The 11,134-nt window shown below is 47.2% G+C and overlaps 1 protein-coding gene across 2 annotated transcripts; it reads left to right on the plus strand.

The window, feature by feature from the left end:
• The first annotated feature begins 1,135 nt into the window (after positions 1-1,135).
• On the plus strand, positions 1,136-9,687 carry CUNH22orf39 (chromosome unknown C22orf39 homolog). Of its 2 annotated transcripts, none has more exons than XM_012454172.2 (3): positions 1,136-1,159; positions 1,303-1,470; positions 7,001-9,687. In XM_012454172.2, exons 1-3 carry the CDS (start codon positions 1,136-1,138, stop codon positions 7,049-7,051), a joined length of 243 nt encoding a protein of 80 aa, XP_012309595.2. In that variant the 3' UTR covers positions 7,052-9,687. The 2 variants fall into 2 exon arrangements, with proteins under 2 accessions (XP_012309595.2, XP_012309594.2); XM_012454171.2 differs by lacking the exon at positions 7,001-9,687 and adding an exon at positions 4,355-5,560.
• Positions 9,688-11,134: the final 1,447 nt, after the last annotated feature.

The raw sequence follows: 11,134 nt of genomic DNA on the forward strand, positions 1-11,134 counted from the left end.
CATTCCTGCGACTGGCCCAGCAACTGGTTCCTCAGTAGAGGATTTGTATCACTAAAGTGGGAGAACCTCTGCATAGGTATTGCAGGGCGTTTCTCCAAGCCCACCAGCCTCCTTTTGCCTTTGTTGCCTCTTGTGCATTGCTTTGTTTAAATGTTCCAGCCAGGTGGGTGCTAATCCTAGCACTTTGGGAGGCCAAAGTGAGAGGATCACTTGAGGCCAAACTAGCCTGGGTAACTCAGCAAGACCCCATCTTTACCAAGAAAAAAAAAAAAAATTAGCCTGGTGAGGCAGTGCATGCTTGTGGTCCCAGATATTTGGAGTCCAGGAGTTCAAGGTTGCAGTGAGCCATGATTACGCCACACCACTGCCGGTCAGCCTGAGTGACACGGCAAGACCCCGTCTGGAAAAATAGGTAAATGTTCCATGTCTCCTGCACCCTTAGAAGACAGCCTATAGATATCCAAGCCACTCCTGCCCCGCTCACCCATGCTACACACCGCCTTTGACGGGCCATAGCCCGGGCTCCGATCTTCTGGGCCTTCACTTCAAGCCTGTGTTCCCTGGGGAGGGTATCCAGCCCTAGATCTACCACTGCCCCAACACACGTCATGCCCAACCAACCTCGGTTACTTTGCGAGTTCACCTCCATCCTAAGTGGACGGTCGCTAAGGCGAGACCGCTGGAGCTGTAGACCTGGGAGGTTCGCTGCCCCGACTTGATGCTCAGTATGAACTTTTGAAAATAAACCGGACTGTTGAGATTTGAAAAAAATCTCATAAAGCTGCTGAAAAGAACTGGCCAGAGCCGTGAAGTTTTAGAGATGGCTGACGTAAGGTGGCTGCGCGGCCCAGGATGCCCTCCTGGCCTAGGGTGGCTGCTGTCGCGTTGGCCCCGCAGGCCCCGCGTCAGGCCTAACCTCGGACTTAACCTGCTACCCGGCCCTACGCGCGCGCAGCCGCCCTCTGTTGCTATTGGCTGCTCGTCCTGTGTGTCGGCGCTTCTCGAAGAGGCGGGGCGAGGATGTAATGGAATACGTCTGTGCTTATTAATCTGTCAGTTGAACACCAGGGTCGCTTTCTTCATTGTTCATTGGCTGGCGGACTGGGGGCGGGCTTGGCGCGCAGGTCGCCCAGACATGGCCGACTGCAGCCACTGGCAGGTCGGTGTGCTCGGAGCCGGGGACTACCAGGGATTTCCGGAGGGAGGGAACGGGACAGGCTCTGGGCGTGGGGCGTGGGGCGTGGGGCGTGCGGCGTGCGGCGCGGCCGCCGGGTCCAGCTCAGGTGTCGTCTCTTGCCGCAGCCGCCGCGCCCCTGCGAGGCCTACCGCGCCGAGTGGAAGCTCTGCCGCAGCGCCAGGCACTTCCTGCACCACTACTACGTCCACGGCGAGCGGCCTGCCTGCGAACAGTGGCGGCGCGACCTGGCCAGCTGCCGCGACTGGGAGGAGCGCCGGAGCGCCGAGGCCCAGGTGCGCCGGGAGGGAGCGGGGCGGCGCTCGGGAGCGCCTTCCAGGGCCCAGCTTTCCCCACCCCTCCACGCCCCAGGCTCCGTCGCCGAGCCTGGGACTGTCGGGGTCCCTACTCTCCTCCTGCTTCCTTTCTGTTGAGAGATTGTGTAAATTAGCATATGAGCAGGACGTTCAGAGGGCGCTAACTAAGGAGGCCTGTGAGGAGGGTGTAGCGGTTTAGAGAGGGAAGAGGGCAACCGTCCTATGTTAGGGTCATTAGCTGGACTATGCTGGAGTTGATGTCGCTGAGTCCTGTGTGACCAGGAGCCATCCTTCATCCAGCCCCGGTAGACACCGCTGAGAAACAGAGAAGGCCTGGGTTCCTGGAGCAGAGGGCGGGTGGATTGTTGGAGAACGGTATACTAGGGACCTGGTGGGCCTTGATAGGGAATTTAAAGTGTCCTGGGAAGCATAATTTGATTTATATCTTTAAAAGATCAGTCTGTTAGCAAAGTGTGGTGGCGTGCACCTGTGGCCCCAGATACTTGGGGGTGAGGCGGGAGGATCGCCTAAGCCCAGGAGTTCGAAGCTGCAGTGAGCTATGGTGGCACCACTGTACACCAGCCTGGGCAACAGAGGGAGACCTGTTTCAGGAAAAAAAAAAAAAAAGTTCAATCTGTTTGCTAGGGTATAAAGAGTATATTACAGGGGCAGAGAGACCGGTAAGGAGGTGGTTCTAGTTGTTTATTCATCCATCAAATATGTACTACATGGGAGCTTTTGGAGATGCACGAGTGATAAGAAGAGTCTCTGCCCTCCTGGCACCCACACTCTAGAATACAGTGCTGTGATGGACCCCTTGTGGGAGAGAAGCCAGCCAAAAGGTGCAAGGCTCATGGGGAGTGCCCAAGAATCAGAATCAATAGAACGGATTAACACTTCAGCATTGTTAAGTGTATGCAGTGATCTGAAAGAGATAAACTGACGTAGAAACCAGACTGCTGTATAAAAGAGAAGACTATTCCATAATATGTGAAGGTCAAAAAAATGGGAGAAAGCTGACAGCCTGTATAGCAAGAGATTGATAACTTTAATGTATATTTATGTGTGTGTGTGTGTATAAAGAGCTCTTACATATCAATACAAAATATAAAGGGATTATTTCAGAATGGAAAAATGGGCAAAGGACACAAAGAAGCAATTCATTAAAAAAGAAAGCCGGCTGGCATGGTGGTCGGCACCTGTAATCTCAGCACTTTAGGAGGCCAAGGCAGGAGGATCGCTTGAGCCCAGGAGTTTGAGACCAGCCATGGGCAACATTGTGAGACTCCATCTTTATAAAAATAACAAAAAAGATTAAAAAGCCTGGGCATGGTGGCTCACACCTGTCATCCTAGCACTTTGGGAGGCTAAGGTGGGCAGATTACCTGAGGTCAGGAGTTCAAGAGCAGCCTGGCAACATGGCAGAACCTCATCTCTACTAAAAATAAGAAAATTAGCCTGGCATGGTGGTGCACGCCTGTAATCCCAGCTGCTTGGCAGGCTGAGACAGGAGAATTACTTGAACCTGGGAGGTGGAGGACGCAATGAGCCGAGATGGCGACATTGCACTCTAGCCTGGGTGACAGAGTAAAGCTCCATCTCAAAAAAAAAAAAAGAAGAAGAAAACAAATGGCAGGTGTCAGGTACGTAAGTCTAAGTCTAAATGACAGTAAGAGCAGGTTTTGCCCAGCAGAAATTTGGAAGTGTTGATAGGGGTTTGAAGAATTCTGGGTATTTGTGCAGTGTTGGTGGGAGTGTCAGGTGTTCTGATTATCTAAATGTCAGATGCATAACTTTTGACCCCTAAGTTTTACTTCTGGAACTTTATCCTAGGGAAGTAATTGGATAACAGTGTAGTTAAAAGTTCAGAATGCTCATTATGTTTTTGAAACTGCAAAAGCTGAAAACAACCTAAATTTCACTAACAGACATTTGATCAAATAGCTTTTTCCACCAAGTGAAATACCGGTTAGCCTTTGAAAAGAATGGTCAGTCATCTAGCTGGGTATGAAAAGGTGCCCACAGTGCATTGTTGGGTGAAAAAAGTAGGAAGTAGACTAGCTGGCAGAAGATTGTCCTATCATTAGGGTAACGTAAGTTAGCTCTAAAATTTGGACCAGAAAGGGAAGCTGTTAACTGCAAGCACCGGGAATGGACGTTTGGGAATCTTTCATATTCTGTGCTATATTTCTGATATCTTTCTAGACAAGATCAAAATATTTTATTTGAGGCAATAGAGCTTGAACAAAGACAGACACATAGACAAATTATCTGTATAAAGAGGCTCACATAGCACCTGATACCTACCAAGGGCCCACAGCAAAGGTCACTCATGTTGTGATACACTGCCCTGTGTCTGTATTGGGAGACAGTAACCAAGAGAAGCTGATGGGTTGAGTGGCACTTGTGGCACCACTCAGGTCTGTCTGTTCCCACCCTTCCAGGGTACCCTGGGCATGTATTTCTAGCCTGTCTTCCTCCCTTCTTTCTTACGATACTCCTCCCTGCAGCTCCCCACAGCTGCTCTTTCAGACTCGTCTCTCCTCTCCACTCAGCACTCCCAGGCTTCTTTTCAGCAGGTGAGTCTGCCCCAAATTCATGAGGTCAACCAAAGCCATTGAGGCCTGAGGCCCAGAAGATATTTTAATATTCCTCAAATTATGATGATCTATTTAGTAGTTTTTCACAGCTAATATGGAACAATCACCAAGGTATAATAGATGGAAGCAGCTGAGCTGCAGAGTGGTGTGTACCATAGGCCCCTGCCTGTCCAACTGTGTTTCAGAGGGTGATGAGAAGGGAGGTGCAGGGGTCTTGAGGGTGCTCGGAGCCCTGGGGAGTGACTAGAGTCTCATTTGCACAGCGATCCCTCTGTGAGAGCGAGCGGGCACGAGTCCAGGCTGCACGGAAGCACATCCTGGTGTGGGCCCTGAGGCAGAGCCCCCCTGCAGACTGGCATCTCCCTCTGCCGCAGGAGAAGGACGAGTGACAAGCACCCCTGCCATTGGCCTGTGCAGCTTCCTCCCTCGGTCTGTTTCAAGTTGCTGTTGCACAGCCTTGGGGACTCTGACTAGCCTACACAGTGTAGTGGCTCGCTGTGAGCTCTTGCCGGGCTTGGAACATGGAGCAGGACATTGCTAGCCCTACTTGCCCACCCCTTACCTACATGCGGGGCGCCCTGACACTGCGATGTTCTGCTGGACAATTGTACTCCAGAGCTTCCAGGAGGCCAAGCATTATGGCAGGTACTTGTGAGCAGCCAGGTCAGGCTGGGCACAGTAGCATAGGAGATGGCGGTCCTGAGGTCTAGGGTTCTCAGGTAAACTCCTGAAGGGTAGCCCTGCACAGGTGGGTCATAATGAGGTAGCTAAACAGTTGTGCCACTGTGAATGCCTTTGCTAGTCGTTGGGAAACCGCCTGCCACGTCCTGATTTGGTGAGCATTGTGAGTGCTCACCCTGTGCTCCAGCCCCTCGCTTAGTTCTACTGCATGTGCAGGCAGGCCCTTCTGCACCAGCAGGCTTCTCTTCTTCGGCTCCCAGGTCAGCCCCTGGAGACTCTGGTTTTTAAGGAATGGCACACAGCTACAGAACACACAACCTTGCGTGAAGAGGGCTTGTGGACTCAGCTTAAGAAATCCAAGCCCAAGACGTGGAATTAAGGACTCCTTCCCTCAAAGTTTCCACGGTGGTTAATGTATAAAAAGCCATTTCATTTGATTTCAAATAGAAGCTGAAAATTAAATTCACATTTGTTAGATTTCATATATAACAGTGTTGTACCTGGACAGTTTTAGAATTTTGTATGCTTACTCTCTTGTAGGTGTTTTAAAATGTATGAACCACCAAAAACACAGTTTCTCAAAGAAGTCTCTTTATTACTAAGAATGGTTTTGCATCCTCAGCAGGCCCTGTTGTGTGATGCTGAGGGCTAGGCTGGCTCCGTGCCCAGCACCCTTCCTGCTCTCTTCCTGGACACAGGCAGCAAGTTGAACATCTTTTAATTTGTTCTTTGGGACAGAATAATCAATCACTTCAGAAGTGTGTCCATTAAAGAATAGTATTTCCCTGCTTGAGTGTGTTTTCTCCTGTGCTCCCTAAGAGCCCCTTTCTGGGTCTGCGAACGGTGGTGGTGGGTGGAGGGTGCTCATGGGATCCCAAGAGCAGGAGCATCTAAAGAGGAGCCAGCGTTCTCCCATCATCAGGGGAATATTGATGTGTCAAAGGCAACCAGGGTGCCTCCAGCCTGGCTGTGGCTAGTTTAATAATGAGCATTTCCAGCCAGTGAGGGAAGAGAGGAAGACTGCTAGAGATCTACAAGGTTTTTCTCACTCTTAAACACAGGGAAGGGGCATCTGAATTTGCAGTCTGCGGTAATCCCAGCACTTTGGGAGGCCAAGGTGGGTGGATCACTTGAGGTCAGGAGTTCGAGACCAGCCTGGCCAACATGGTGAAACTCTACCTCTACTAAATATACAAAAATTAGCTGGGTGTGGTGGCACCCACCTGTAATCCCAGCTACTCGGGAGGCTAAAACACGAGAATCGTTTGAACCCAAGAGGCAGAGGTTGCAGTGAGCTGAGATCACGCCAGTGCACTCCAGCTTGTGCAACAGAATGAGACTTCATCTCAAAAATAAATAAATGAATTTGCAGTCTGCATGTGATGCCTAGGATTGCAGCAGCTACCTTCAGCAGCTACCTTCAGGTTCCTGGGGCAAGGCTGGAGAGTGCAGGAAAGGCCAGGGCATGCCAGCCAGCACCCTAGCCCATGAGGGCCTCCCCTCAGTACAGCCATGCTCCCTGCCACCTGCTTGTTTAGCAAGGTATACAGTGTGTGGCTGCATGCTCTGTTAGGAAGCGTTAAGTTCTGCCTCTGTAGTGTGACTGTCATATTTTGCCTTTCTTCACTACTCAAGTTCCACATCAACAGATAATCTCCCTGGACAGGATGTTCCTGCATTTGTTCCTGTGTCAATTCCTTCACAACATTTGAGTGTCCACATGTTGGACAGGGTTTGAGGCTTACAGACCACAGTTTTGAAATGGACAAGTTGTCTTCAAAGAGTTTCTGTTGTAGTATGGGGGAAAGACAGGCATTAAACATCAATAAATAGGAATTTTAAATGGTGGCTGGGTGTGGTGGCTCACGGCTGTTATCCCAGCACTTTTGAGAGGCTGAGGTGGGAAGATTGCTTCAGCTCAGGAATTTGAGACCAGCCTGGGCAACACAGCAAGACCTCATCTCTACAAAAAATACACGCATTTGTAGTTCCAGCTACTTGAGAGGTTGAGGCTGGAGGATCACTTGAGCCCAGGAGTTTGAGGCTGCAGTGAGCCATGATCGTGCCAGTGCACTCCAGCCTGGGTGACACAGTGATATCCTGTCTCAAAATAAGTAAAAATAAAATGGTGATCATTTCTGCAGCAGTTTGGATATTTTTTTTATGGTGGTGTTATGAAGAAAATGAATACTGTAATAAGAGCAGTATCTTTCGAACTTTTTAGACAGGAGCTAGGTGTGGTGGCTCACACCTGTAATCTCAGCTACTTGGGAGTCTGAGGCCAGAAGGATCACTTGAGGATAGGAGTTTGAGATTGCAGTCAGCTATGATCATGCCACTGCACTCCAGCCTGGGCAACAGAGCAAGACCCCATCTCTAAATAAATATTTTAAAAATAAAAATAAATGTTTTGGACAAAACCCCACAGAAATAATAAGTATTATATTACATTATTATCTGGCATAGACTGTTATGTACAGTTTATTGTTGAAATACAAAACAATATATATCCATACTGTATGTGATATAGTGCCATTTTCAGTAACTGCTATACACATAGCAACTCAAATGAAACTCAAGGAAATTATTCAGAGTAAAAGCCAATCTTGAAAACATACACGTAGCATGATTCCATTTATGTAATATTAGTGAAATGTAATTACAGAGATGGGAAACAAAAGTTAATCTGGTTTAGATTAGGGATGGTAGGGGGATGGGTCACATGAGGGAGTCCTGTGGTGTTGAAAACCATCCGTGCAGCCTGACTGTGGTGGTTACACAGGGCTACACATGAAGTTCAAACTGTGTAGACTTAAGTACACAAAGGAGTGCAGATATAACTGGGGAAATTGAGTATGATCTGTAGACTGTGCCAATGTCAAATTTCTGGGTCCTGACACTGTACTATAGTGTATAAGGTGCTAACATTGGGGGAGGCTGGGGCAAGGGTATATGCAGGACCTCCCTGGATGACCTCTTATGCAACCTCCTGTGAATCTATAATTACTTCAAAATAAAAAGTTGAAAACAAAACTGTAGGCCATGACCTACTGTACTGATTTTACAGCCTAACAGATGAAACCTACTGTTTTAAAAAGGACTGCTGTTGGCTGGGCGGAGTGGCTCACACCTGTAATCCCAGCACTTTGGGAGGCCAAGGCGGGCAGATCACGGGTTTAGGAGATCAAGACCATCCTGGCTAACATGGTGAAACTCCATCTCTACTGAAAATACAAAAAATTAGCCGGGTGTGGTGGCATGTACCTGTAGTCTCAGCTATTCGGGAGGCTGAAGCAGGAGAATCGCTTGAACCCAGGAGGCAGAGGTTACAGTGAGCCAAGGTTGTGCCACTGTACTCCAGCCTGGGTGACAGAGTGAGACTCTGTCTCAAAAAAAAAAGAAACCCACTGCTATCAAGTACTTGTGCTGGACGCTTACCTGGGGCAGGGAGGTGGGGAAGGCCTCAGTGTCTGAGCCCAAACCCGGATGAAGAGGCTCAACTCCTGTTAGGCAGAGAAAGGGACCCACAAAGGCTGAGGAACCTGATGTAGAGAAGGGGTGGGATGGCTATACCCAGTGTGGACAGATCGGTGGACCTCAGGCAGCAGTGGAGTTCATGAAAAGTGGTTCCATTCAGCATTTGGCTCAGGTGGGACCAAAGGACTTAGACTCCTTAGGCAACATCTTTATCTGGGACTGATAAAGAGTTTTTAAAACAAAAGTGTTTTTAAAAAGTAGGGTGTGGTGGCCCACACCTGTAGTCCCAGCTACTTGAGAGGCTGAGGCAAGAGGATCACCCAGGCTATGGAAAGGTCAGTCTTTTCAACAAGTGGTTGGTGCCTGGAAACTGGATATCCACAAGAGTGAAGCTGGAACCTTACCAAAAATCATATACAAAAGTTAACTCAATATTGACCTAAACTGTAAGAGCTTAAAATTAAATATAGGGAATATCTTCACAACATTGGATTTGGTAGCAGTTTCTTGGATATGACACCAAAATCATTAACATAAAATAAAAAAAACGGGAAATTGTACTTCATGAAAATTAAAGGCACTAAATTTCACATAAAAAGACACTATTGGCTGGGTGTGGTGGCTCATGCCTGTAATCCCAGCACTTTGGGAAGCTCAGGTGGAAGGATCAGTGGAGCCCAGGAGTTCAAGACCAGCCTGGGCAACATAGTAAAACATTGTCTCCATTCCTTCTAGAAAGACATTTTTAAAAAAGACATTATCAGGCAAGTCACTATGGATCACGTTTGTAATTCCAGCATTTCGGGAGGCTGACACAAGGGAATTGCTTGAGACCCAGAGTTCAAGACCAGCTTGGACAACATAGCAAGACCCCATCTCTACAAGTTTTTTTTAAAAAAGGTAGCTGGGGTGTGCATGACTGTAGTCCTAGCTACTCAGGAGGCTGATGTAGGAGGATTGCTTAAGCCCAGGAGTTTGAGGTTACGGTGAGCTATGATTGCACGACTACACTCTAGCCTGGGTGACAGAGCAAGGTCTTATCTCTTAAAAATAAAAAAAAGACACATCGACAATAAAAAGGCAATCCACAGAATGGGAGAAAATATTTGCAAATCATATATCTTATAAGGGATTAATGGAAGTATAGAGAACTACTAAAACTCAATGAGAAAAAAAATTTTGAAAATAGGCAAGGGGCCAGGCACAGTGGCTTAGGCCTATAATCCCAGCACTTTGGGAGGCTGAGGCGGGCGGATCACCTGAGGTCAGGAGTTTGAGACCGGCCTGGCCAACATGGTGAAACCCTATCTCCACTACAAATATAAAAATTAGCCAGGTGTGGTGGCATGCATCTGTAATCCCAGCTACTTGGGAGGCTGAGGCAGGAGAATCACTTGAACCCAGAGGCAAAGGTTGCAGTGAGCCGAGACTGGACCATTGCATTCCAGTCTAGGCAACAAGAATGAAACTCCATCTAAAAAAAAAAAAAAAAAAAAAAAAAAAAAAAATATATATATATATATATATATATATATATATATATATATATATACACACACACATATATATAAAATAAATAAAGGGCAAGGACTTGAATAGACATACAAATGGCCAAAAAGCACATAGAAAGATACATCACTGACCATTAGGGAAATGCAAGTCAAAACCACAATGAGATAACACCTCACACCCATTAAGATGGCTACTATTTAAAAAAAAGTGTGATAAGGATGTAGAAAAATTGGAACCTTGGCTGAGTGCAGTGGCTCACACCTGTAATCCCAGCACTTTGGGAGGCCAAGGCCGGTGGATCACCTGAGGTGAGTAGTTCTAGACCAGCCTGGCCAACATGGTGAAAACCCATCTTTACTAAAAATACAAAAAACAAATTAGCTGGGCATGGTAGCACACACCTGTAGTCCCAGCCCCAGAGGCTGAGGCAGGAGAATTGCTGGAACCCAGGAGGTGGTGGTTGCAGTGAGCCAAGGTCATGCCACTGCACTCCAGCCTAGACAACAGAGCAAAACTCCAAAAAAAAAGAAAAATTGGAATCCCTGTGCACTGTTGGTGGGAATATATAATGGTACAGCTGCCACGGAAAGTTGTATGGCACATCCTCAAAATATTAACAATAGAATCATCATATGATCCAGCAGTATGTATCTGGATACATATGGTCCACTTCTGGGTATATATCTAAAAGAAGAGTCCTGAAGAGATATTTGTATTCCTGTGTTCATAGCAATATTATTCACAATAGTAAAACGCAGAAGGTAACCCAAGTGTCCATCAACAGATGGGTAAGGAAAATGTGGCATACATACAGTAAAACATTAATTCAGCCATAAAAAGGAAGGAAATTTGATACATGCTATAACATGGATGAACCTTGAGGAGATTATGCTCAGTGAAATAAGCAAATTACAAGAAGACAAACACTATGATTCCACCTCTGTGAGGCACAAGAATAGTTAAAATCACAGAAAAGGTAGAATGTTGGTTGCCAGGGGTTGGGGGAAGAGGGGAATAGGGAATGACAGTTTAATGGTTAGCTTTTGAATTTTGCAGTGAAGAGTTCTGGAGATGGATGGATGGTGGTCTGTGGTATGAATGTCCTCAATACCACTGAGCCATACAGTTAGTTAGAAAGGATGAAGATGGTAAATTTTATGTGTATTTTACCACAATTTTAAAAAAAGGGAAAAAAGCGAACCATGCAGTAGGAAAACAATCTCACTTCTTCCCTGGTTTACCTGCACTAAGGTGGTTAAAAAAAAAAATTCTTGGTCAGGCGCGGTGGCTCACGCCTGTAATTTCCAGCCCTTTGGGAGGCCAAGGTGGGTGGATCACCTGAGGTCAGGAGTTTGAGAGTAGCCTGGCCAACA

This window comes from Aotus nancymaae, unplaced genomic scaffold (genome assembly GCF_030222135.1).
Source record: "Aotus nancymaae isolate 86718 unplaced genomic scaffold, 86718_ANA_hifiasm-v0.15.2.pri h1tg000049l, whole genome shotgun sequence".
In the NCBI taxonomy this organism is placed as follows: domain Eukaryota; kingdom Metazoa; phylum Chordata; class Mammalia; order Primates; family Aotidae; genus Aotus; species Aotus nancymaae.

Excerpts from the sequence above, each read along its gene's own strand:
- CUNH22orf39 (XM_012454171.2), top strand. The coding sequence starts at position 1,136 with ATGGCCGACTGCAGCCACTGGCAG. Across the intron at positions 1,160-1,302 it reads CCGACTGCAGCCACTGGCAG|CCGCCGCGCCCCTGCGAGGC; the intron begins GTCGGTGTGCTC and ends CTCTTGCCGCAG. Across the intron at positions 1,471-4,354 it reads GCCGGAGCGCCGAGGCCCAG|CGATCCCTCTGTGAGAGCGA; the intron begins GTGCGCCGGGAG and ends TCATTTGCACAG.